General features: G+C 53.1%; 7 protein-coding genes across 7 annotated transcripts; 4 read left to right on the top strand and 3 right to left on the bottom strand.

Annotated features, from left to right (window-relative positions):
* Positions 1-2,496: 2,496 nt before the first annotated feature.
* Positions 2,497-4,381, bottom strand: vcx1_0 (Vacuolar calcium ion transporter; the record flags this gene model as incomplete). The annotated part of the gene is made up of 4 exons (XM_014689921.2): positions 2,497-2,575; positions 2,663-3,625; positions 3,703-4,306; positions 4,375-4,381. 4 exons carry the CDS (start codon positions 4,379-4,381, stop codon positions 2,497-2,499), a joined length of 1,653 nt encoding a protein of 550 aa, XP_014545407.2.
* A 1,459-nt stretch (positions 4,382-5,840) lies between these two features.
* On the top strand, positions 5,841-7,418 carry G6M90_00g076950 (uncharacterized protein; the record flags this gene model as incomplete). The annotated part of the gene is made up of 2 exons (XM_014689922.1): positions 5,841-6,863; positions 6,939-7,418. The coding sequence occupies 2 exons, from the start codon at positions 5,841-5,843 to the stop codon at positions 7,416-7,418; spliced, it is 1,503 nt and encodes a 500-aa protein (XP_014545408.1).
* A 456-nt stretch (positions 7,419-7,874) lies between these two features.
* Positions 7,875-10,415, top strand: G6M90_00g076940 (uncharacterized protein; the record flags this gene model as incomplete). Its single annotated transcript, XM_014689923.1, has 2 exons — positions 7,875-8,228; positions 8,319-10,415. 2 exons carry the CDS (start codon positions 7,875-7,877, stop codon positions 10,413-10,415), a joined length of 2,451 nt encoding a protein of 816 aa, XP_014545409.1.
* Positions 10,416-11,079: 664 nt separating this feature from the next.
* Positions 11,080-11,946, bottom strand: G6M90_00g076930 (uncharacterized protein; the record flags this gene model as incomplete). The annotated part of the gene is made up of 1 exon (XM_014689924.1): positions 11,080-11,946. The coding sequence occupies one exon, from the start codon at positions 11,944-11,946 to the stop codon at positions 11,080-11,082; it is 867 nt and encodes a 288-aa protein (XP_014545410.1).
* Positions 11,947-14,539: 2,593 nt separating this feature from the next.
* EFM6 (Protein-lysine N-methyltransferase EFM6) lies at positions 14,540-15,770 on the bottom strand (the record flags this gene model as incomplete). The annotated part of the gene is made up of 3 exons (XM_014689925.1): positions 14,540-14,960; positions 15,126-15,293; positions 15,532-15,770. 3 exons carry the CDS (start codon positions 15,768-15,770, stop codon positions 14,540-14,542), a joined length of 828 nt encoding a protein of 275 aa, XP_014545411.1.
* A 1,788-nt stretch (positions 15,771-17,558) lies between these two features.
* Positions 17,559-20,210, top strand: AXL2 (Axial budding pattern protein 2; the record flags this gene model as incomplete). Its single annotated transcript, XM_014689926.1, has 1 exon — positions 17,559-20,210. The coding sequence occupies one exon, from the start codon at positions 17,559-17,561 to the stop codon at positions 20,208-20,210; it is 2,652 nt and encodes an 883-aa protein (XP_014545412.1).
* Positions 20,211-23,976: 3,766 nt separating this feature from the next.
* On the top strand, positions 23,977-26,426 carry ptc2 (Protein phosphatase 2C 2; the record flags this gene model as incomplete). Its single annotated transcript, XM_014689927.1, has 7 exons — positions 23,977-24,012; positions 24,475-24,784; positions 24,963-25,036; positions 25,168-25,252; positions 25,353-25,559; positions 25,631-25,891; positions 26,008-26,426. The coding sequence occupies 7 exons, from the start codon at positions 23,977-23,979 to the stop codon at positions 26,424-26,426; spliced, it is 1,392 nt and encodes a 463-aa protein (XP_014545413.1).
* Positions 26,427-26,768: the final 342 nt, after the last annotated feature.

The following is a 26,768-nucleotide window of genomic DNA, read 5'->3' as shown; positions in this document are numbered from 1 at the left end:
AGGCTTTGCATTGATGCGTTGTACGGAGTATTGGCCAGGAGCCCTACCTGTCCCGCGTACGGCCCGCGCCAAAGCAAGCTGCCAGCCCCCTTGACGGATGCTGTCCAAGGTTGAGCCCGGCGACAGCTGATGGTGGTCCGTTGTCATAATTCATGAACCTGTCATTCTTGTTTCTGGCTTCTGGCTTCTTCTTTGTTCTTGTTTTCTCTCCGAAGCGGCATTTCCCGTAGCCGCCGTGTTGTGTCAGGTTCAGGCGTAATTTGCCAGGCACGTCTGTATCTGTATGTAGGCGCCTTCGCCTCCCGAGCCTCGGATAGCTTTCTTGTAAACGAAAATGAAATTTGATCAAGGTGGGCGACCTGGTAAACAGGATCGTCGCGGATCTGTCGATCTTTCCTCTCTACCACTGCCCGAAAAGACTACACTCGAGGCCAAGCCAAGAGGTCTCCGTCTCGAAGTCGTAATTATTCAACGTCCCCCGTCGCAGGTGTTCCCCCTTTTCAGAACGCCCAGAGTTGTATCTTGGCCACTTAGCCTGATCTGCCAACCACCCCCGGTTCCCCATCACCCCTGCCCAGCGTTGCGTTCCGCGGCAAGACAGGCAGGGCTTGTCCGGATCCTAGTGTCAATTCATTTGGCGCCAGGCCACGGGTACTACCCTGATGTCGTCGAGTATGACTTCCAAGGGAGACGGATTGGAAGAGGACTGAGCGCAGCCATTCATGGTGCTTCTAATTCTGGCTGTCAAGCCGGGCCTGTCATGACTTGTTGTAGACCACACCTCGACTCCACGAACATACCTAGGCTTGTCCTTACGAGTTCGTTGTACTTGGCGCTGCTTTTTTTGTGGTCTCGCAGAAAGACGACACTGCGGAACGGCCCAGCAAGCGACCTGTCGAGTCGTTTGGATCCCGCCCTGGGAGCAAAAGTTCTAGCAACTCGCAGTTCCGTCCCATGTCCAATCGGTCGGCTTGTACCAGACTTGGCCAACCATGGAACTCCTAAATTATGACGGGAAAGAAACAAAAAATCCCAAGGGAGGACGGCAGGTTGGGCGTTTGCCATCCGTGCGCAGCAAAGGTTGAGCGGACGGGTGGTTCAACTGCACAGACGGTCTTGGGAAATGGACCAGACCCTTTTGGCAGCAACATCAGACGACAGACAGCCCTCGAGAAGGTTGGCGTGACAGCCCGAGCATGGTGGGGGTGTGAACTGCTTTGGCATCCGAGACGGTGACTCGTCGACAGGCGAACTACTGGGGATGGAGTATGAATTTGAGATACTAGTCAAGAAGTACATACTTCTAGATGACTTCCGCCGGCCCAGCGAGGCGAGGTCACAAATACTACACTCCCTATTTAATTAACTACCCGTGACCTCAGAGGCGGGTATACAACCAATAAAAAGTTCAAAGGTGGGGGAAATAAAATAAGTACCTGATTTCTCTAAAGAAAAAAAAGTAAAAAAAAATGATATCCCTTACTACCACCCCTGCTCAATTACTTAACAGGCACTTACCATATAGCCGCTACGGAGTAGATCGCCGGTATTGCTAGGGGACCGCTCTATCACGGGTAGTTAAATTAAACAGGGATACCCATCTCTTTAGCTGCCCACCGGCTTGCGGAGACTCCTCTACCATACAATTTTCTCAGGTAAGCGAGTCTCCAGAAGCCAGTGGGCAGCTAAAGAGATAGTGTGGGTCATGCATGTAATGTGACTGGAAGTCTTCAATGTTCGACCTTCGTCCCAGGCTAGCCCTAACCAGGAATATCCAGCCGCAACTCCAATAACCCTGACGCTCATCATAACAACCCTTACCCTATTATGCCTCACTTACAGTGGCGTTGTCGGGAACCTGAACGTGGACAAATACATACTTGTTGCCGGTGACGGTAGGGTCATGTACAAGAGGGGATCGAACACGTATAACTACATACTACAGTAAGTATTTGGCTGGCCATGTGCTTTATGCGGCTGTCTTTTCAGCACATCATATCTTGTCCTTGCACGAAATAAAAAAGCACGTACGGTCACCGGTTGCCTCGACCAGATACACAGTCTATACATAAATATTTGCCGAACCACAGCACAGTATCAACATGTCCGCCGCATAGTCCATCCAGGTTGAGTGTATGACCTGTGCATTATCGCCACACGCTCTCCGACCCCATCAGCTATTGATGCCTTTTCTGCCTTCTACTCAATACACAAAGTGATGTGCTGCATTTTGCCCTGTGCCATTGAGAGTGCGTGCACCGGGGAAGCCAAGTTTACCTTAGTACAGGGTAGTCATACAACAAACCGCAATGTTGCAAGCATTATGACGAGCTAATGCTGGAAATTCGCCAGTGCCCCAGTACCCACAAACCCAGGAGAGGCAAAACGCATTGATTCTTGCAACATCATGCCATGGGACCGGTGCCAGCGGCATGATGAATGCTGCGAAATCGTGCTCCGTACTTTTTTTAGGAAATTGTGGTCCTCTCGGAGCTGTTACTCCTTTGCCTTTGTAGCAAAGTAGGCCGCGATGGCGATGAGCGCCCAGTCGGCCATGAGCAGAATGCCCTGCACCCTGTCGAATTGTCAGCCCAGCCTGCGCATGAAACCAACATCACAGCCTCACGCATCCTCGGGCCCACGCGCGCAAGGCAAACCTTACCAATGAAGCTTTGCGTCCACCATGAGCACATTCAGCAGCAAGACGGACGCAAAGAGGCTGACCACCTCGAAGCCGTTGAAGACGAGGGTCACCTCGCCCAGGCCCCAGATCCAGGCGACCAGCACAATCAACGGCATCACCAGCAAGGCGGTCTGGATGCTCTTCCCGACCGTCTGGGTAACGGTTTGGCCCAGCTTGCCGTCGATTGCCAGCATGATGGGGTGGTAGTCCACATTCGCCAGCGGGAAGAGGACGAGGCCCACAAACGTCTTGGACAGGTGAATGGCCCTGGTGAGGGCATCGATGCTCTGCACCGAGTAGTCGATGTGGTAGTAGAGAAGAACTGTGCTCCCTGCGAGGAGCAGGATGGCAGTCACCAGATGAAGACGGGGCTCGTCTTCGTCCGGCACACTCTCGCCGCCGGCGCCGTCGTGCGCCCGAGACGATGGTGATGCGGAGCGAGCTTGGCCGGCAGCAGCAGCACGCACGGGGCCCTCCTCTTTTGCCTCGGCTGCCGTGTCATTGTGCCCAAGGGTGCGGGACGACCGGTAGTACGAAATAGGGTTGAATGGGAATGGCCTGGCGGGAACATGTGCCACCTCTCGCGAGAATATCTCCCAATGCGTCCAGTGCTCGCAGATCACAAAGCAGGCGTACACGACCAACAGCACGATGGACACGCCCCTCGACTGCCTGAGGAGATCTCTCCCTTCGGCTTGGTCGAGCAGGTGAGATGCCGTGGGTATGAGGAGACTGGTTGCTGAAAGGGAGAGGAGATTGCTCGCCATGTGCGCCGCGGTGCGGTTCAGGTTTTGGTACGGTCGATTGCAGCAGCCCACAAAGGTGCTGAGGCCGAGAAAGAACAGCGTGTTTGCCAGTATCGAGCCCGTGATGGATGTCTGAAGCACGTCGTATTCATGCACGCGAAGCAGCACGATGCACGATATAAACTGAATGAGATTTCTAACGTCAAGCCGCACCCCCCAAATAAAGTCAGTGGCACATTGCACCCTCATTCTGTGGTGGATGGTTATGCTCACCCGGTTGTCATGGACATCCAGTCTGCGAACAATCGCGGAACTCGCAGTCCGATTTCTGTCATGGCGAGGTTTCCGAGGAAGTTGGCGGGGAGCGTGGCGAGAAAATTGACGACAAAGGTGGCCGTGGATTTGCCAGATGTGTGGTATAGAACGAGGCCTACGGGGCAGCAGGGCATGACCAGGTTCATCAGCCAACTATGTAGAAGGACGTATTTGATTTGGCCCTGGAGAGTAAATGGCGTCTTGGGCTTGACGTTCTTGAACCCCGAGAAGAATTTCTTTCGCTTTCCAACTTGTCCAGCAAGCACCGGTGGGCTTGCACAAGGTGTCTCCTCGACTATGTTGTGGACAATGCCGGCCTCGACCTTTTCGTCCTGTGGATGGTCCTCTTGGGAATGAGAGTGAAAAATCTCCTGAATGGACGAGGTCCTCTGCAGCCTGGGGTCTGGAGCAGAGGTAGGGAGTTCATGCTGGCTCTCCTCGTCACGACGGAGATCATTGCGGCCGGCGGCAAATGCTCGTACAGGTCTGATGCGCCTCGTGATCAACTGGTTGACGGCGTTTGAGAGGTGATGTGCCTGCCTCGACTTTTCAAAATGACCAACTGACGAATGTGAATTGCCATGTTAGCAGTGCGGCAGTGCGGCCTCGATAGGGGACGAGATCACTTACAAGACATTTTGGCCTGCCTCGGTAGATATCTGCGGTTGACTGGTCAAAAGGGTAAATGTCCAATCTTTGTCTTTTGTTTGTCCGAGGAATGACAAGCATCGGTAGGCTTGCTGCGAGAAAATGCGCCAAGCTCTCTATTCAACAAAGAATATATTTATAAAAAAACAACGAAAAATAAAAACAGCCTTGTTTCTCTCATCTCCCAGCCATCGATCACCCCCAACTGAAGCCACAGAGCCTCATCTTTACTCAAAAGTCACAAAGTGTCAGCTCTCAACTCCGGGTAGCACAAGTTCATGGTCTATGGTGGTCGTCACAACAGCCTCGTTTCTCTACGTGTAACGCGTCAGTTGCACTTTAAGGCAATAGGGATACAACAGCTGGCCGAGGTGATACTGCGTGTGTCATCATCTGCCAAAAAGCCACCCATTTCCCTGGGCCTCTTCAGTAATTGCCGTTTGATAAGCTCCGAATAGATGCCATCTTGAGAGGAGGAGTTGTTCAAAGTAAGACGGGCGCTACACGCGAGGCAACAGGCGGTGGTGATTGCCGTCGTTTGCTCCGCCACTTGTGTTGGTATAAACCGAATAAGACTATGGGAAATACGCCATCATGTCATATTGCTATTGCACCGGACACTTACTTGTTGGTGGCGCTTGTTGCCTATCGGCCCGTTGCCCGGCTTCGAAACGGTCATTCTGTTCTTGCGACTCACGAGGGACAGAGAGAGAATCGATTAACCCAACAACGGCACTTTTTACTCCTCTTTGAGAACGGCTTGGTTGTCTGGAGTAATCAACGGCGTGACACGGCATCGTTTTCTCTCTCTTTCTTTGTTGTAATATGTACTCCGTACAAAACCTCGAGTCTGCGTTCCCGCATCAAAAGTGGCGTTCAACGGATTGCTTGCGCTGCCCAGCCATCAGCGCCAGAGGCCACCGCCGGCTTGCAGTGTGACCATTCGCCGTCATGTCATGATACTACGAGGCTGTCTGCATTCCCCGCTCTATTTTTGTTCATTGTCGACACGCATGGACGGCTCTTCCCGCGTCCTCTGCCGGCGGGCGGCAACCAACACACAAACAAACGCGGCCGCCTTCAGCCGACGACGTTGGCAGCCAGCTGCTTCGAGTGTTGCGATGCAACCATCAATTGATGTGATATGTCAACTGCTTCTCTGTACGGAGGAGCTGCCCGTTGTACGACCTGCCATCATGCAAACCTGCGGAAGGCCATCTTTTCTCCGCCCGAGATATTTTAAGTTGCCCTCCCCTCCACGGGTGCAGCCTCGCGCTATTGAATCTATTTCTGGCATGGCGGTCGGCCGGCCCTCCCACGTTGATATCACCCTCAACTGCTCTTTGCGCCGTCTGTCGCCCTGAGCAGCAAGTGCACCTTGCCCTTAATCCGCATTGAGAGCAAACGCCTTTTGCCCCGTCCCTGCCCGCTGGGGCTGTTGTGTCACCATGGAGGACATCTATCGCAACCTCAGTTCGCTGGACCACTGGGGACGAGGCTACGGGCCCGAGACGTGCTTCCAGGTGACTGAGCTCTGGCAGAATGGCAGCACGGGCACGGTTACCACACTGACCAAGAAGATTGATCCCATCAACGTGGATGGCTGGCTCGCCCAAGAGACGTCGTCGGGCGCCGAGGGCGACGCACAAGCCCTCATCGTCCGCATGGTCTGGATTGACGTCGATCTCTCGGACAAGGTCATCAGGCAATCAGAAAAGACGACCAGCTTTCTAGTCAATGCCTTTGGATTGAAGCTTGCATATGGCTATGCGCGCAGTTGTGTCTCGGGCACCGCCGCCCTTCCGAGCCACGTCCACGGGGAGGATGCGCAGTTTCAATCATTTTGCTTCTGCTATCCGCCCAAAATAGCAACCGTCTGGTCCTGCAGACGGCCAAGGAACGGGGGGCCGGGACGGCGCACCCTCACTCAGGGCATCTTCTTTGCCCAGGAAGAGGAGAAGAATGCTTTGCAGAAAGCCCTCCTGGGACAATGGAGTCTCGGCGTGTACAGGAACCCCATGTTTCCCTCGCTTCTGCTGGCACTTGTGATTGGGGCTCAGATTGACCTGACCACGGCCGTCATAAAGAACGACATTCGTGGCGTGGAGAAGCGGACGGGCTATCACAACTTTGCTAGCCGGCAGGGCGAGAAGCGCTCCGAGGGAGATTTGGAGGAGTTGCTGGCCAAAACAAGCGGCAGTGCCTCCAAGCTCGCAAGCACGTCGAGAAAGTCAAAGGTGCTGGAGAAACTGTTGTCTTTTATGAGGAAGACGCTTGAGGAGTCTGAGATTGGGCTCCAGGACCTGCTGCCAGATGCTGCTCCCGAGAGACCCGGCTCGGATGGCACCAACGAGAGCCCGACGGGGTCCTCGGTTCTAAAGAGCCATGTCTCGGTGCTCCAGGACAGGCAGGAGATGCAAGTTACAGATATAGAGTACACTCTCAAGCGGGTGCAAGTCCAGAGTGATGCCGTAAGTTGATCAATTCTTGGCCAACCCCCCTCAAAAGAAAGAAAGAAATGCATTTGTGTTAATACATTCGATTAGCTCTTCAACATCATCCAGCAGTACCACGCCAACTTTAACCTTGAACTCTCACGATCTACGGAACAGATTGCCTTTTTTAGCTACCGTGATGCTGCGTCCATGAAAACGCTTGCTGTCGTGACCATGTTCTTCCTCCCCGGAAGCTTCATATCGGCGCTCTTCTCAACGAATTGCTTCGAATGGGCCGGCGTAGATTTACGGTCGGGTTCCATCGGGGTGAAGCCCACGCCACAGATGAGTCTGTACTGGGCGATAACAATACCGCTGACGGGTTTGACTTTTGTCTTGTACGTGGTGTGGCTGGCATTCCAGAAACGCGAGCGGGATAACATGGTGAAAGATCAAATGCGTGGAAGAGATGGGGGCGATTTATGGCTTGACAGGTCCATGGTGCCAGAGAGCTTGGAAGAGGCGGAAGATAGGAAACTGGCCAGGACGAGGATGACCATCGACTTTGGGGGCCCACAGTTGGTGAGGTGAGGTATTCCGTGCTGTGGATGTAATCGAGTAGTGGCAATGGCTTTGCGATCAATACCAAGTGAGTAGTTCTGGGCGCAGGGCATGAATTGATCTAGTAGTGTACCACTTGTCTTGGATGAGGCACTGGTGTTGGTTTCTCGCCAGCGTCATGTCGCAGGTTGCAACGGCCCCTCCAGATCTCGATCGTTTTTCGGCAGTCGTCGTGTTGCTCCACATGGCCTCCGAGTTCCAAGTTGCAAGTTCCAAGTTCCAACGACAGCTTCCCCACTGCCCACCGCCAACAACATTGCCATCGCCTTGCGGTTTGGTTTGATTATTACCGATACGCAAATACACACACATCTTCCTCTGAAACCGAGTCTCGGCTCCCTCGACCATGTATCCGCGCAGGCCCATCTAATCGTCGAAGCCACTCTGCGCCCGCCGCCGTCGCTTGACCGCCCGCGAGCTCTCATCATGGCGTCCGCCGCAGTGGCGGCAGCGGGCACCCTCGTCCCAGCACAGCTCGGCTTCCTTGCCATATTCAACCCGTCCCTGGGTACCACGGACGACACCATCGACGATCAAATCGTCTACTATGCGTCGGATACCACGCAGGGCTCGGGCAAGAGGCGGCGGCGCACACGGGGACGTCCCACCGATGACATTTCCCAGGAGGAGCGGCACGAACGTCTGCGCCAGATCGGCCTTGCGCAGGGCATGATCAACTTCAGCCGCGGCTTTGCAGATGAGGCGTCCCTGGATACCGTCGACACAGAGAAGTCGAGGGTTATTACTCATGAGCTGGAACCGGGATGGTGGATTCTCGCGGTAAGAATGACTGAAGGCCCTCTCGTCAAGTGTTCCAGAGACAAACCATCTCCATCAAGTGACCGAGCCCAGCTAAAACGACTTTGACAGAGCATCAATCTCACCAAGGTCCCTCTTCCGCCGCGCCTTGCCACCAAATCTACTACCGAGCCGCAGGAGGAGAAATACGAATACTCCAGCAGAGAACTGAAACCAGCACCACTGCTTCTACGGGACATCCTTCGCGCGCATAGCATCTTCCTCCTGCACCACGACACATCCCTCAGTGCCTTGTTCGTGCGCAGCAAGCGCACTAAATTTACCGCCGTGCTCAGCCGCTACTGGGACCTGTTCCTATCTACGTGGAATGTCATGCTTCACGGGAACCCGGCGCGCAACATTTTTGGCGGCGTCAACATCGCAGCGTCTGGAGAACTCGGCTTCGGCGTCGGCGAGGAGGAGAGGGGCAGCGGCGAGCGCGAGGTGTTGGAGGGGCTAGTCGGCAGGATAGAAGGCCTAGTTGATCTCGTCGTATCCAGGTTTGGCACCGAGGAGCCAGAGGACGAGGTGAAGACGCATAGGGACCGTCTCGACGCCCAGCTCTGGCTAGGGACGGGCGAGGAACCTGCTGCTGAGGACGGGGCGGTATTCTTGGGCACAGGCGCGCTGAGCAGGAGGTCGCTGAGGGATGTGACGCATTGGATGGAGGACTTGTATCAGTGGGGGGATCATGCGTACGGCGTTATTGACAGTCCTACCTCGACGAGGGGCAGGAGGGGGAGGAAGCGGCGAGAGTCTGTTGAGCAGACCAAGGCTGCAAAAGAGACCGCTCCAGCAAACCCAGACAAGAAGCATCAGAAGCAGACGGGGCAGAATCAAGCCGAACAGCACAAGGAACCGGAGCATCAACATCAGCAGCAACCAAAGGAACAGCAGAAAGCGGAGGACCACCAGCATCCCCAAGAGCAACTGCCCCAAGAGTCAGCAGCCGACCCCGACAAACGCGACTCGACATCATCGCCCAAGGCGCCCGAAGACGGTAAACTCGACAAGATGCTCAGCTACATGAAGCTGGGCTACGGCTCATACTGGACCATCCCCGGCACGAGCAACACCAACACGCCAACAACACAATCCGGCACCCCAACCCCCTCCGAAACCAACACATCCAAACCCAACAACACAGAAACACCCTCGACATCGCCGATGACATCGCGCCCCAAATTCCCCAAACGCTCGTCATCCGACGCCGCTCATGGCCACTACCTCATCGGCCTCAAAGGCAGTATCTCGGAGCCACCCTCTGACAGCGAGTCCTCATCCGCATCCTCCACGCACAACAACTCGCGCACGCTCCTGCGCACCATCAACATCGAGCTCGACTCCAAATCCTCCCCCCAGCCCTCTACGACAATCATTAAAGACTTTACCCACCCGGCCAGCCCTCTGACCCAGTCCCAAGTTGCAGGCAACTTTCTCCCCGGCTACACATCGCACGACCTCAACAAGTCGGAAAAGCTCCGCGTAGTCGTCTACGTCAACCGCCCCTTCATATTCACATTCTTCTTCGGGCTGCACACGGACTCGCTGGCCTGGGACACGCTCTACCGCTCGCTGCACTACCAGCTCGCGCCGCTGAAGAAGCCGCTCCTGTCATCCACGAGCTACCGTCCCGAGCGGGGGCAGGAGTCGCCCGCCGCAAGGACGATATACAACCTCGTCTGGGACCCCAAGCAGCTCGTCACCCACTCGACGATACCCAACATACCCGAGTCCTCGGCGTCGGATACCTGGTGGTCGCGCGCAGACGCCGTCAACACGCACCTGCACCTGCTGAACACGCACGCGTCCACGAGGGCGAGGGAGGCCGAGCTGGAGAGGACCCACAAGACAAACAGAGGCTGGTGGATCGTGTGGACGCGCCTCCGCGAGAGGCCTGCCACCGAGCCGCAGGACGGGAATCCACCGCCGTCGCCGGGGTTGTCGGAGACTGAGGCCTCCCAGGGTGCAGGGGACGACGAGAAGCAGGAGCACGGCCCGGTGGCCAGCAAGGAAATCTTCCTCATCAGAAAGGCCAGCGACCACGCTGGGTTCCAGAGCCTTTCGACAGGGGACGGGGGAGGTGCTGCGGACGGCGCGAGTAAATTGGTTCAGGGGATCGGCGTTGACACGCGGAGATATGTGGAGGAACTCCTCAGCTTCTTGTGATCGATTTGGGTGTCCATTATTAGTACAACACTCACCAGGGACGGAGAGCGCATGTGGCAATCACGGTCGCATAGCCCCGCCCAGGGGTTTTATTTTTACCTCGAGTCCTGTACATACTAGTAGTGCTATTACTGGGATGCGATCGTTGTACATGGCCAAGCCTGGTACCTTCGGGCGCGTCTTAGTTAAAAATGGGACAAGTGGCTGCAACCATTCACACTCTCAGGGCAGTCGGTCGTTCGATTTTGGATTGTAATGGTTCATTTCCTCTATCCAGAGTTCAGTTCCTGCCGTGGCAGTGTCCTAGGTACCCACAACAAAAAGTCATATATACAGTGAAAGTTAACAAAAAGCACCAACCAATGCGCCTTGACTGCACGTCTTGTGCTGGCTTCCAGAACAGATAACCTGTCTGTTCCTTTTTGGCCGGATATCGTATGTCAGTTTTTTTTTTTTTACATCTTTCCCATGTATCCTGATTGCACTTGGTGCCAAGAGATTGAACCCAATAAATAAACGAGACGATCAAAAACCCAAAAATCGTAAGGTCATGAAGCTAGATGTGGCGGACCACAACGGCGTTTGAAAATCAGATGGAGCTGCACCGTGCACAGCACAGATGAATCGCTACAGCTACCTCTCGTGATCCTCAGTGCTTACTAGCTTAATTAAACCACCACTCGATCTTTGTACGGCCAACGCCAAGGTCGAAGAACTGCGTGTAACAAGCCTTGCTGACATCAATATCGTTGGCCAGGCAGCCCATGCATTTGTCCTTCACAGTGCCAGTGATAGTCTTGCCGTTGGCGCTCATTGAGATGGTCTTGCCGCACATGGGATTGCCATTGGACTGTTGGCCCATCCGAATGTGAGAAACGGCAACGATGCACTCGGTCAGGGCCTTATCCTCGTCGTCCTCGCCGCAAGAGCCCATCCCGATGTCGTACCAGGTGAAGTCGCCCGTGATCGTATCAGAACCGGGACCACCGCCACCAGTAGAGGGAGCAGATGAGGTTTGGGGGTTGCTGACAGGAGGAGGCGGGGCAACGTCAACGTGAGGCGTGGGAACGTTAACAGAGGTAGTGGAAGGAGCAGCAGCAGGAGGAGGAGCAACATAGACAGAGGTTGAGGTAGTCGTAGCTGGAGGAGCAGCAGCTTGGGAGCTGGGGCTAGGACTAGGCTTGGGAGCCTCAGGAGCAGGGGGAGGAGGAGGAGCAGCAGCAGAGGGAGTCTCGTAGAAATTGCCCGGTGCGTTGGGAGTACCGGCCGACGTAGGAGTGGGCTTGGCTTCCTGGCCGGGAGTGATCCAGACAGTGGTGGTCTCGTCGATCATCTCAGTAACGTAGACGGTCTCAGTAACCACCTCGTTGACAGTGACGACAGCACGAGGCACGTTGACGTTGTTACGGGCATGCTTGTGATTGTTGTGTGCGTGCTTGTTTGCATGTTTGCTGGTTCCGGGGCCGCTGTAATGAGGCTGGGCAGCAACGGCTGCAATCAGGGTAGCGCAGGCGACAGCCGAGTACTTCATGATGGCGACTTTAGCTGGTAGTTGAAGCGAGTTTCTCGATGTAGAGTGTGAATCTCAATGCGTAATGGACTTTGTTGACTATTGGTTGATTGAAGGAATGGCAGCTCGACTTGTCGATTGAGTGGCTGGGTGGTGTTTGACTGGCTTAGAGTAGCAGTGTGGTCGAACAGGTGATGCCGAAGCAAAGGAGTGAAGGCGGTAGAGTCCTGCTCGTGATAAAGGCAAATAACTGAAGACCGCTGGTCTTGAAAATATGAAGGAGAGTGAAGTGAGAAATAGAAGAAGAGAAGGAGGGAACTGATGACGGGGCCTTGGGGGTAGAAAAACAACCAGCACCGCTAGGGAATTTGCAAGTGTCTAAGGACTGTGAGGCTGGAGGTGGACGGATGGCATGGGCAGAAGTGGTCCGCAGGGGGCGGCAGGCCGGAGGGGGGCACCAAAAGAAGTCAACAGTACATGGACTCTTGAGGGATTTGCGCCTCGGGCGCGGAGCACTATTGGCTGTTTGCCATTGTTTCGCTCTGTGTCCGTACCAGTACAAACAAATACACATGTACATACCTGCACAAGAAGAAAAGGGAACAGACCCTGGTGCAGAAAGCACGACAGGAAGGGGGGAGGGAAGAGTGGAAAGCCACGAAAACACACTCTTGAACAGCGCTTCATTGGTGCTCTCTTCCAGCGGCGCCACGTTTGTCTCCATCGTTGTTTGTCACTGGTGCAAGATATACTTTTGTGCTATCCTACATGTGGCCCTACGAAAACGTTGAAAACCTGTTGCCGTTTGTCCAACATCTAAAGGCTCTTGCGGCCCCTGAACCCTGCGAGGCGGGTAGCCACCCGGAGCCCACCGGCTCCAGATGTCGTCTTTTCTCTCAGCCCCGAAACACTACGTTCCATTGGCCAGTGGTCGGGGCAACGCAACGCAACGCCAGCGCCAGCGCCAGCGCACCGACGACCCACACACACACACACTCTCTCAAGGTCTGATCAGGTCAAGGCTGATCAGGTACCCGACGAAGCCGACCAATGAAGCGTTCGGGGTGCCTGAGGCGCGTGGTGAAGACGCAGCTTGCATCAACCTGCGCGGGATTTCTGGTGAATTCGGTCTGCAGGCTGTGCCCCGCGGATGGTGGACACCTATTGGACGGAGTACTTTGTCCAGCATCTAGCATTGACAGTTCCGGATGTCCTTTTTTCTTTCTTCTCGTGGCGTTGTAAGAGTTTTCTATTCTGACCTTTTGTACGGAGTACTCCATACTTCGTCAAGAGTCAAGTTTTACCTGTTCTGTGGCTGGGGTGTTCTGGCAGGCCAACATGGGCCCACTTTATGCACCCCTGTACATAGAGTTCATAAGGAGAGTTTTGTTTTCAATCTCTGGTTCTTCTCAAACGGGTTTGTGGTCCTGCTTGAATAATGCCCGTGGCAGCCATTCCGACCCAAGATGTCTTCCCATGTCCACGATCCTGATGTCAGGGTACTGGCCTGTTACAGGATATTACATCAATCTGCATCGCAACTTGCTCAGCGAGTCTGGACCAGGTCGAGCTGGTTATCCACCTCGCACCACCGTCAGGCATGCACAATTGCACAGAAATGCCTAGCCTGCCAACCTGCTTTGCACTAATGCTACTCCGTAGGAATTGTGCATTCCGCGCCGCCCTTGGTCACGCAACCTTTTGGCACCAACTCGCACCACGGCCATGTTAGCGAGTGAATTGCTCGGCGGGCTTACTTTTTTGCTAGGTGTGCTTACCCCTCTTTATAGGGGATTATTTATTATATATTTTAACTTTATATATATTAATTAAATTATATTATAATAAAGTATATTTATTTATATTTATTTATATTAAAATATATTAAAATATATTAATTTATATTAATTTATCATAAAATACGGAGTACTATCCAGGTACCTAGTAGTGCGTGAGCGCACCTAGCAAAAAGAGTAAGCCTGCCGAGCAATTCATGTCAGCGAGGGGCTCGGCCGCCGGGATTCGGTATAATTTTGACCGCTGACAGGGCCACTCTGTATAAATCGCGCCTGGCTGGAGAGGCATTTTCTCAAGCCGTGGCTGGCGACAGCGCAGCAGGTACACAGCAGCAACGCATATTTATGGTAGCACTGTGTACACTGTAGAGCACTTTGCTCGTCTGCTCCGGGCATCGTGCATCCCCAAATCACGGCCTGAATGGATGCTTGCACGCGCGCTTTGTGAAAAACTAGTAACGACTCTGGCCCACCACACATGCAAGGACTTGGGGGCATGGAGGCTTACTCTAACACTGAGGTGTACGGAGTACTGGTACAAGATTGAAACGCAACGACCTTGCGGCCTAGCACGGAGCGACCTGGGGCTGGACTGAGTCAAGACGGTGTTGATCGGTGTTCCTGACGATTCTAGCTTGCGTTGGTGGTTCTGGCGCTGTTGCACACTTGGGATGAAAAGCCAAATGTGACGGTTGATGGCAAGTTGACGACAGTGTCAATGTATGACGAGCTTAGTGACACGGCGCCGTCGCAACCTTCTTGATTCACGATTGTCCGGCTGCGGGTCATTCATTGTCTTCATTGTCTTGCGGGCTCAACTACTCCGTACACCAACTCCTTTGCATTCTATTATTCATATTGCAGCACGCGCCGGGATCAGTGCCATTGATGCCGTTCACGCCATTAGAGTTTGTTCCCGCATTGCCTCTGACTGCCGTGCTCTTAGCGCTCGGGCGGCATTTGAATGAAAAGAGAAATAATGACTGCCGCTGAAACACTGGGCGATCCTCGTCAAACAGCTCCTCAACCACGAAGGCCTTCTTTGCCATTTTGACGAACTGCATGTCGGCCCTCCTACGCTTCTTGAAGCAAAAGTAGACGACGGCCTCCTCGTTGAGTGCAAGCAGATCCTTGAGCGTGTCCAAGAGTAGGGGGAAAGCAGGTTCAAAATACACGCATTCTGCTGCGATAATCACATTTGGCTTCTGCGTCACAACCTCCCGCGGAAGTGGCTCTCCCCTACAACACGAACGAACAAGCCAAAAACATGTTAGCCAGCAAAAAACCAATACGTTGCACAAGACGTAATACGGCTGCGGGTGTGGTAGGGGAACAATGAACCCCTCCCCCCTTTCTTCTCCCAAGACGAAACCAAACCAACAGGGCAAAAAAGGACCCACGTACCAGTTAAGGATAAGAGCTTGGGCCCTTGAATCAACTTGATTGAGCCGGATGTTTGTCTGCATGAGCTCCAGCATCTCATCCTGGTCGGTTAGTAAGAGCTGGTTCTCGCCACCGCATCCCAGTGCCACGGCGAGACCAACAAGTCCACCTCCAGCACCAAGCTCCAGTCTGCCATGAAAAAACATCTCTGAGTCAGCAGGTTGTTTCTACTTGTTTCATCATTCCATACCTCTCGAGAGACAAGATGTGAGAAAACGTGGCTGTGGTCCAACCATGTTCTGCTACCACTTTCTCCACGCACACTGTCCGATGTTTAGATATCCTCGGTATACCGAGTCACCATGCCAACTCGTAGCTTGGGATACTTGCATTGCAACAAATCGCTTGAAAAATGGGAACAACTCACATTCTGGCTGTCCGCATCTCCTGTCTGTGGTAGCGCAGCATGTGTTTCCCCAACACCAGTCCTGCCGGCCATGTTTGGCCACCGCATCCTGTCCTCACATCCTCATGGTAGGCGAGTGGCTCTGCCAGCTGGCCGTCAAAATCGATGCGCGCATCTCCGGCCTGCTTCAGGGTTGGCAGAGGTGTTAGATCCTCGCTGACGGCCACGGGATCTAGCAGCGGTGAAGGGGACCGACTCATCATGGCCACCATGGCCAGGCACTGACACCGTGTTTTCACCAGGTTTCACTGTGATGCAGTTCTTGCAAGGGTCCCGGTGTCGGCTTGTGAGGAGGAAAAAGAGAAGGAGCCTTCGAGCGAGAGTGTTTAAGGCAGGAGGTGGCAATCCGCCAACCAATAGGTCCTTTCCTCTCGGTCTCTTTGGCACTGCCAGTTGTCCATCTTTTCCAAGCATTAGTCCTATGAATGGACTGTGGTCCAGACCCTCGACCCTCAGTGTTCAAGTGAGCAGTTATTGATTCGATTTTACCTTATCAGAGGACCTTCAGTGATTTGCCGCCTTTCCTCATTGGGATGGACCTCGCCAAGCGAGTCCACAATTCCCAAGATTTACCATCGCCATGGTACAATGCGTACAAATTTGTACTGCCTGCTCTGTTAGGCAATGTAGGATACTATCAGTTTCCATTCTCTATATGCTGATACATTCTAGATTCAAGCGCCTAGGCATGATGTACCAATGGATTTCTGGTGATTTGACGCAAGCGATGCTTGGACTATACGACTCCTCTCCTCTGCACGGTTCGCGAAGATCCACCGTGGGTGACTCGGACGAATTGTATGTAGAATGGCCGACAGGATCAATTCCAATCACCCAAAAGGCAGAGCCCCCGGATCCGTGATTGGCCTCAATTGCCGCCGTGGCCCCGGTGAATTTTCCCCCAGAAGCAGTCAATATCGAGAGAAGCGAGGCTGGTCTTCCTCGGGGCTTCTTTTTGGAGCTTATCTGAGCGTAAGAACCGCGCCGCGACGCGTTCCACGCCACTTGATTGAGCAAGTTGGCCTTGGTTGCATCGTGACTTTTAGACAGGGAACCCCAGCTAGTGCCGATATTCAGATTCAACAACGTGAAATAGTAGTAGGGAGACTTGGGCTTACCTGTGTGCCAGCCATCATGGCGCCGCGAAAATCCAGTATTGATATGCGTCATACAACAGACTGAAGTGAATACAGCAAGACACCCGACTGGCGGCACGGGAGTCAATTTACGCGTCGGCGCGTTTAATAATGCCGGCCGAGCTCCGGATGGGACGGTGAAATTCGATATCAATTGAAGCACACGGATGAAACCCAAACACATGCCTCGACAAGCATATTTTATTGAAAATTGAATTTCGTCGCCGTCTCCGACCCCGTTGGCCAAAGTTGATACTAATAGCATTCGATAGCCAATGCGATTATGCGGCCGATTTCTCCCTTGCTGCTGGACCCCGTCAGTCGTCGTCACCGTCGACCTGGCCGTTGATCGATGGTCCCCGTTCCCGAATCCCTTGTCCACCAGCCAAACGCTCTGGAATGTCGCATCCCACTATTACCAGCCCTCTCGCATCTACTACCACTTCTCCATCCCAATGCCTCTCCCTTCCCTGTGAATGTACCCCAGTGAGGATTCTGCTTCCAAGACATGCGCCTCTTGTCGCAATGGGCATGTGCCCCCAGCCTATCGGCGCGACACCATGCACATGTCTCCCAGCCCGCACAATGACTCCACGACTGGATTGTCCATGGAATGAAGGGGCGAGTATTCCTGGCCCAAGAGTCTTGAGGATGGCTATTCTAGAATGAAATCGTAGCTTCGCACCATGTCATCCGCCGTTCGTTGTTCAAGTCCTTCCTTTTACTCTCCTGGCCTTCATTGATACTTGCCTTTTTGTTCTTGATCCTTTGCTCTGTATATGGCCTCATGACGCCTTACTTGTTGGCTTTGCGGTACAGTGCCTCTTTTTGCGCACAAAATATCGTGCCGTCATGCCTTCACTGCTGGCCTTTGTGGCAGTCCTGCCACTCACTTGGCTTGTGAGCTGCGAGCCTACGATATCATTCCCCTTTAACGCACAGCTGCCGCTAGCCGCGCGAATAGACCAGTTTTTTTCTTATTCCTTTTCGCAATATACTTTCCAATCCGACTCGAAAATCACATACTCGCTCGGCGATCATCCCAGCTGGTTGTCTCTCGAGAGTGGACGGAGGCGCTTATACGGCACGCCGAGAGAAGGAGATGTCCCGTCAGGACAGGTCGTCGGCCAGACCGTTGACATCATAGCGACCGACGATAAGGGCTCGAAAATTATGAAGGCGACGATAGTAATCTCTAGACAACCCGCTCCTGAAGTTCGAATTCCTCTGGAGGATCAAATGGCCAACTTTGGCAACTTCTCTGCGCCGTCGTCCATCTTATCCTATCCGGCGACAAAATTCAAGTTCACGTTTGATCAGAATACCTTTAGCAGTTCTGGGCTGAATTACTACGCCGTTTCCGCAGATAGTAGCCCATTGCCGGCGTGGATCCAGTTTGATGCGCATTCACTATCTTTTACCGGGCGAACGCCTCCTTTTGAGTCTCTGGTTCAGCCGCCCCAGACATTCGATTTCAGCCTCGTTGCTTCCGATATTGTTGGATTCTCGGCTTCGTCACTCACATTTTCCATCGTGGTGGGCAGTCATAAGCTTACAACCGATAAGCCGAATATCACTCTGAATGCCACGCGGGGCACAGCGGTCAGCTACGATGGCTTGGAAAATGGTATCAAGCTTGACGGAAAACAGATATCTCCGGGCGATCTGACCGTGACCACCAAGGACATACCAAGCTGGTTGTCGTACGATGACAAGACGGGGAGACTTCAAGGCACACCCAAGGATGGCGACCATGCAGCCAACTTCACCATTACCTTCAAGGATCATTTTTCGGACAATTTGGATGTTTTGGTGGTTATCAACGTGGCTACTGGCCTCTTTGTCTCTACTGTCGAAGATATGAAGATTAGACCAGGGAGCAAACTCAACTTAGACTTAACCAAACACTTCAAAAATCCCGCTGACATTGCCCTCAAAGTGTCCACCAGCCCTAAGAAGGATTGGCTCAAGGTTGACGGGCTCAAGCTCTCGGGTGAAGTTCCGAAGACATCAACGGGGAGCTTTAAATTGGCCATTGACGCATCTTCAAAGAGTTCGGGCCTCAGCGAAAAGGAAGTCGTTCAAGTGTACTTTCTTGCCCTTGATGGAACGACGACGACAATGACTTCGGTTTCATCTACCACTGCTACGACAACGGCTAGAGCCACGGCCACCGGAAGCGATATCCCTGATGATAGACAAACTCAGCCTGGACATATGAGCACAGGAGAAATTCTACTGGCAACTGTCATTCCTGTGATATTCGTCGCAGTTCTTCTAATGGTCTTGGTGTGCTACTTTCGTCGCCGTCGTTCTGGACAAGGATACCTGGGCAGCAAGTATTACCGTTCAAGGATCTCCCCCCCGGTGCAAAGCACTATGCCAGCCGATTTCTCAGACCCATCGATGCGAGAAGCCGCTGCAATGGGGGCATTTGTGCATACAGAAACGGAAGTTTTCAAGCCTGCCAAATCAGCTTTTGCAGAGGAAAGCTCACCTATATCTTTTCACAGAAGGAGTTCAGAAACGCTAGGTGGACTGTCAACTTCTGAGATGCCGCAAAGTATCATGGTGGACGCCGCTCGAACAACAACTATCCGCAGCGTCAGCAACGTCACCAGCGAAGACGGGAGGCAGTCGTGGATTACGATTGACGGGGCCCCCGGCGGGATAGCCCAAAGCGACAGATCCTCGCAATCCGAAGTGACGTTCCCCGAGGCCACCCGTCAAATATTCCCCGGCGCTGACTATACGCCGAGGCGAGATACAGGACTGGAAATCACCCTTCCAACTCTCAACGAACTGCCTAGTCTGCAACCAACTCCCTTGTTGTCACACGACTCAATGTCACTCTTTTCACAACATTACCTCGGCCACCAGTCAGCAATCACATCCAGCTCGGCGGCCCTCCCCATCCAAGATGACCACCAGTATACCACCGCTCCCCTGGGAAAGTGGCCCACCGGGTCAACAAGCATTGTCGAAGGCTCAGAACCAAACTGGGTGACACTCGCGAAAAGCGAGACGGGGAGGAGTATGTCCGAGATACGAAAACCCGATGCCGTGGCAGTTAAGCCGTCTCAGCCCTGGAACGAAGCCGACTCCCTAGACGGTGGCAAGAGTGTCACTACAGAAGCATCCTTCGCATCCTCTGAGAACTGGCGTATCGTAGGCCGCCTCGGCCCGACCAAGACTGAGCGGTCGGGTAAAGAGATTGTTGACGATGGTCCGGTCCACCCTGACAGGCCGGGCACCTCTCGTGGAGCCGCTCAACAAGCGGACCACGAACCTAGCACGGAGCTGGCATCGCCTAATAGGTGGGGAGATGTCCCGTCACCTCTGGCCTCAGGACGACCAGCTCCGTCAATGAGCAGATTCTCCAAGATGAGCGGTGTGGGCGACGAGGCAACTCATATGTCGGGCGGAAGGGGGCTTGACGAAGCCCCGTGGATAAGGGATCACTCGGGCAAGATGTCAGACGGAAGCTTCAAAGTATTCTTGTAGAAAATGGAGATGATTGGACAGGGTTTAGACTAGCATATTCCGTGAATTAACGATACCAGTAGCATAATTGACGTGTATAAGTATCAATACAATTCTCTACAGGGGTAGAGACCGTTATTATACATTGTGCCAGTTGGCCAGGTACAGCAGTCAAGAGGGCTGCTTACTACCTTGTGACCTCCGGCTTCTAGAACAAGGGACACCTGGGAAATCAATGCCATGCGGAATGGCAAAGAGTAGGACTACCATGGAACCAACGAGTTTATGCTCTTTTACAGTTCAGACTAACTAGGAGGAATCAGCGCCGGGGCGTCGCCTTTGCGGAACATCTGTGACGCCGTCCTTGCGTTTGGTGCTTGTTGTCTCATACGGGAAGTGGACGTGGTGTCAGTCGACGGCAGCCAAATTTCACTGGTGAACGAAGCGACTGGTATGGCGTAGCCAAATCATGCGGACAATTCATGACTCGGATACTGTAGCGTGCCACTTGAGCCATTGATTCTCTAGCAAGCGCAGTGGCACAAATGTGATATTTCCTTGAAGGGTTTTTAGAACACGAGCGCGGGATACGTGGGACCCCAACGATGAACAAACGGCACAGTCATCCGTACCTGATGCCATGGGTTTGTGGAAGACCGCTCTGGACAGAGTACTCCGTGGGTTAAAGCAATATCAAAAACAGGACAGTTCACAAGGGTCGTGCCAATCTCATCCAACTGCCGGAAAAGATGAGTCTGGCTTGTCTCATCCCACAGTGTAATTCATAGTGCTTTTCTCCATCTCTTCAATCTCCCTGCTTTCCCGGCCCGGCTGCAAGCCATACCAAAGGGACCGCGAAGAACGAATTGTTGAGCCATGCAAAAAGAAATTTCAGCCCAACCTAGCCACCCAACGCAGCGCCGAGAGCCACTTGGGAAACATGACTGATCAAACGTAGCTTGGTGGGAAACGGGTTGGCAAGTGGCATGAGGCTGAATAAGATGGCCTGGGCGAGGGACGATACGTTGGTAGTATGCGAAGCGTCTGTGATAGAGCAACCACCAGCTGAAGGATATCTGCATCTCGAGATGGTTGTGCCAATGACGCATGAAGAAGACCTACAACAGGGGTAGCTCGTGCGGCCAAATATGCCGGCAATTGTGGCGGATGTAGGCTGCATAGCCGCGACCCTGACACTTCAATGTTGATGGCAACGCTGGCCGGGGGGCTAAAGGAACGTTGAATGGGCGGCTGGTTCTGGGAAGATTTTGTGACGGACCAGCTATCGTATCCGATATGCGACAAGCTTGTTGGAAAGCCGTATGAGGACATCAACGATCGACCATACAGCAATTTTCAATGTTTGGCTGTGCATTGCACGGCCCTGAAAGTATATTGAAGACTGTGACTGTAAATGGAGTTAACGTGAGCTCAACGGACGAGACAGGCGGTACTGCGGACGTGGCAGCATATCAGTGACCTTGTATAGTATCACTAAACCGTTGTGCGGCTCAACAGTATCATGCCAGACACATATTGCCAGACAAGGTTGTCAATGTTGCGCTCCTCCCTTTTGCCCATAGAGCAAGTCTTTCCAAGCCAATTTTTCTCTGCGCTGAATGATGGCAAGTATTTTGCTGGGTGTACTCCGTACATACATACGTAGGTATCAATGCAACGCACATCCACAATGTACGGAGTAATTAGGTAACAAAAGACGCAGGCCACAGTTGCAGCACCAAGCCATGCATCGATGCTCTCGGTAGCGACCGAATCTGCGGGTGCGCACTGACGAAGTCTTTGACATGGAATAGTAGGGTGTACATAGCCGCCATGACGCTCGGCGTCAACTTGACTCGAGAGTCGAGACGTATTATCCCTTTGGGTGTTCGAAGGTGGCGATTGCGTACCGGGCCCGCTTTGCCTGAGATACCTAGTAGATGCCTGGTTTAGTGCGTATAAACATGTATCTTTTTATATATATAAAGATAAAGATAAATATACTTATATCTCTATATAATATCCTAGTATATTAATGTATTTATTGTGTTGAGATTTTTAATTGGTTGACATCCTTGTTCGGTACAAAATCGGCACCTTCGAACACCCAAAGGGATGAGTTGAAGACGACGACTCTGCATGTTCTTCTTGTCCTAGGCTTAGGCGGCTGGTGGTACAACGCCTGCGCAGCAACCCACGACACCAACAACCCTGTTGCTGAAAGTTTGACCTCGGATGCGTCATGGAGGAAACATTGGCCGAATGTGAAGGTGCGTTTTGTTGAGACGACCCCATTTTTCTACAAGATCTTTTGAGGGTGCCTCTTTAGGAACAAGGTAAGCTTCTATGCCTTACAAAGCCTTGCAGTGTACGGAGTAGCTTTTAGCTATAATAAAAGTACCTACCTAGTAGGTAGCTTTTTATACTATTTCTGAGCGGAGCTAGATATCTTGAGATATGAGTTTCAGTCGCTGTCTGGTTCGGTGATGGGCCTTGGAGAGAGCTTGCTTGACCACAAACGCAAGCGTGCAATGATGACGGCGCTCCGTCCAGATTATCCCGATGTGGTGCTCTAGGGTCCGGTGCCAGGTTGCCCCTCATTGATTCCACCTTCCACCTGGTCTTCGCGTTGGGCCACGGTCGACGACAGGAACCATGGGCGCATTGTGGTCATCGTGGTGTGTCTTGGCATTTCCCTGTGAAACGCAGTGTTTCCTCCCCAAAACAATAGTTAGTAGAACATCGCGAAGGGCGAGGCGGCGCTGTTAGACTCGGCCTTGGTTAACTGGAGGGAGCGACGAGGACACGCGACCATCAGCCACAGTAAAAAATTTTCCTGCAATACGCAACACAATACCACCCACACAGCAGATGCGCACAATCTGGGTTGCTGGCTTGGCCCCAGATTGGTAGCAAACCAGGGGAGCCGAGTCTGGGCCCAAATGGGCAAACTATCCACAGCCTCGTGCTTTGACGCAAGGGCCAACCTCGCTGATTCGGCAGTCGGGTCCTGAGATGGCTAGCCTTGTGGGTTGTGCTGTGGTGTTGGAAGCAGAGTGTTTCGGGAAGCGTGGAAGAGTGGCGAACAGTTGGCTGGTTCTGAGGGACCGTGTGTGGATGACGATGACGGCAGAGACTGGGGTTCGAGACACGACACAGGCCGTCAAGAGCTGCCGAGGGACGAGAGGAAGAGAGAGCTTGGCCATTGAAGCCAAGACGGGGCGTTGTAAGGAGCATGGGGCACGAGGAACGATCAACGGAGCTTGAAGTATTGAGTATTGAGTATTGAGCATTATTGGGCACCGGGCATCATGGCAGTGACGGCAGGAGGCACCCAGGTCCAAGTCGTGGTACCCCGCTCTGCCCGCTCTGGACGGAGTAGGCGCAGAGTTCAAATCTTATTTCCCATTTTGCGCAGCAGCTGACGGCGTGACCTGGCGACCTGGCGACTGCGGCGCGGGTGTTCAGCGCTGGCCATTAAAGTCCAAGTGCTGTGGCCAGCCAGGCGGGCTGAGACATCTGGACACCAGCGGCACACCAGAGGCACGCACACCAGAGGCACACCACCGAAAAAAGGCACACCACCACGTCCCATTTCGATTTCTGCTTCACAACCTCCCCCATATCTGCCCCTCGTCTGCCCCCTGGTCTCGTCTCCGGAGAGCCGATTTGCCTTGTCTGCTCCCCTCTGACGACGACCTCTTTTTCTCTTCTTTTCCTGTCCTTGTCTTCCAATTCCCGGACATCTTTGCAGTAGCTCCTACGCTGCTGCCCGCACTCTGCAGCCATGGGTCAAACGCTCTCGGAGCCCGTCGTCGAAAAGGTTCGTTCCTCGCCGCTGCCGTGCGAAATACCAAATACCCTCGAATGCCTCGAAATATCCCCGGATTCCCTCTACGTCTACATGCCCAAGCATACTCGCACACTCGCACACTCGCATCCTGCTTGCGATGCCCGCGAAATGCCATGCGATCCTCTCTGGTCACGGCCTCAGCAGCCATTTTCCGGTGTCCCCTTCAATCCTTATCACGTCTTCCCGCGGCGAGCCTAGGGATTCATCACTGCATCCTCGCAGCTCGCAACCCGCAACTCGCAACTCACCACCCCACCAAGTCCTGTGTCCCTCACTCCGACCAACCTTGGAGGGGCATCGCGTCGTCGCATGTCCTGAACCATCACCACCCCGCTGCCCCTTTGCTTGCCCGCAAAAACTTGCTCTCTCTCTCCATATACAAATCACTCCGGTACATGTTGCTAATTTGTGGCCCTGTGCGGCCCTTCGCAGACTTCCGACAAGGGCGAGGATGACAGACTCGTCTACGGTGTCTCCGCTATGCAGGGCTGGCGTATCAGCATGGAGGACTCACATACCACCGTGCTGGATCTCGCCGCCGGCACCGACCTCGACCCCAAGATTCACTCTCCCAAACTCTCCTTTTTCGGCGTTTTCGACGGTCATGGCGGTAGTACGGTAGCGTTGTTTGCGGGCGAAAATATTCATAATATTATTCTTAAGCAGGATACTTTCAAGGCTGGCGATTATGCGCAGGGACTGAAGGACGGTTTCCTCGCCACCGACCGAGCCATCCTCAACGGTATGCGGCTTGCAATGAGACAACATTGACCCTTTGCTCTGATCCGATGCTACATAACACGCTCTCCAATTTGTTATCTTGCTTTTTACCACTCCCTCTTAGCAAACCTTAGCCTTCGGTAACACGCCTGCGTCACCATATCCTACCACGCAACGCTAACATTGCCTCGCGATAACAGACCCCAAATATGAAGATGAAGTCTCTGGCTGCACTGCTTGTGTCAGTCTGATTGCAGACAACAAGCTCTACGTTGTACGTCAAAACAGCCGCTATCCAGGCCAGGCGAATTTCCTGCAATCGACTAGCCTCCCTCTTTACGAAACAAATTAAAAGGAGAAAAAAATTGAAAACCCCCGTATTTTTGCTAACCCAACACTCCGCAGGCCAACGCTGGTGATTCACGAGGTGTGTTGGGTATCAAAGGCCGGGCAAAGCCCATGTCTCAGGACCACAAGCCTCAACTTGAGAGTTCGTTAACACCACCTTTAATTCTGAGTGCCCTACCGCGGCATTTACCCTTTAGATGGAGATGTACTGGTGCCTGACTTCCATCTTTTTTCTCATTTAGACGAAAAGAACCGAATCACGGCCGCCGGTGGCTTCGTCGACTTTGGGCGTGTCAACGGCAACCTGGCTTTGTCACGCGCCATTGGTGACTTTGAATTCAAGAAGAGCGCCGAGCTGCCCCCGGAGCAGCAAATTGTTACCGCATTCCCCGACGTCGAAGAACACGAGCTCACGGACGAAGACGAATTCTTGGTCCTTGCTTGCGATGGTAAGTCACAAGCACGTTGGGAGTGGCACCTCTATGGCCCAAAGGAAATTAGCATTGACAAATTATCCTAGGTATCTGGGATTGCCAATCTTCACAGGCTGTTGTCGAGTTTGTCAGACGTGGCATCGCCGCGAAGCAGGATCTGGATAAGATCTGCGAGAACATGATGGACAACTGCCTGGCTTCAAACTCGGAAACGGGCGGTGTCGGCTGCGATAACATGACCATGTCCATTATCGGGTTTCTCAATGGCAAGACCAAGGAGCAATGGTACGAGGAGATCGCCAAGCGCGTCGCAAACGGAGACGGCCCTTGCGCCCCCCCAGAATATGGTGCGCATAACCCTCCCCAATACACAAAAATAGACCGGCCCCTGAGTGGACTTTGTGTATGCCATTGGCTCTCATCAAAAGTTTAAGCTGACAACTGTTCTTTTTACTCGTATTAGCCGAGTTCCGTGGTCCTGGCGTCCACCACAACTACGAAGATAGTGACAGTGGCTATGAGATGGATGCGGAGAACAAGGGCAAAAGCTTCGGCGTTGGTGGGTACCGAGGCCGAATAATCTTTCTCGGCGATGGCACAGAGGTTCTCACCGATTCAGATGATACCGAATTGTTCGATAACGCCGACGAAGACAAAGACCTCGAGAGTCAAGTGTCTAAGAATAACTCGACATCAAAAGAGAAAGAACATGCCCCGACCTCCACCGCTGACGCCGCAGCCGCCGAATCGAAACAAGAACCAGAAACCCAGTCAAAATCTGGTAAAGAAATCGTCAAGGCTTCAGCGGCTGTATCCGAGCAGCAGGATGAGAAGAAGGAAGCCAAGCCCAAATCGACCTCCGACGAGAGCAAGAAGGAATAGGTGGTCCTTTCGCATTCAATTGGAGTAGACATCAGAGGATAGGTGTCGGAGAAGTGAAAGCACAAACAATACACACAAATGGGTCTCGCTTGGGCTGGCTTGCGTTTTGATATGTTTTATTCACACGAAGTCTCATTTTTTTTCTCTTCTTTTTCTCGAAGTCTAGTTCTTTTCACGCGCGCCTTTGTGTGAAGGAAATGGAAGGATAGGGACGTGGGCGAAAGGGTGTGTGTATGTGGGTTGCATTTCTCCGAATTGACCAACCGGTTGGACGATTAGACATTTGTTTGATGTTTCTTTTGCTCCCTCCACGGAAGTAATGTTCGTCGTCATTACGGCTCA

The sequence above is a fragment of the Metarhizium brunneum genome, chromosome 4, assembly GCF_013426205.1.
Source record: "Metarhizium brunneum chromosome 4, complete sequence".
In the NCBI taxonomy this organism is placed as follows: Eukaryota; Fungi; Ascomycota; class Sordariomycetes; order Hypocreales; family Clavicipitaceae; genus Metarhizium; species Metarhizium brunneum.
The sequence above is the reverse complement of the archived record's forward strand: the minus strand, read 5'-3'. Positions and strand labels throughout refer to the sequence as shown.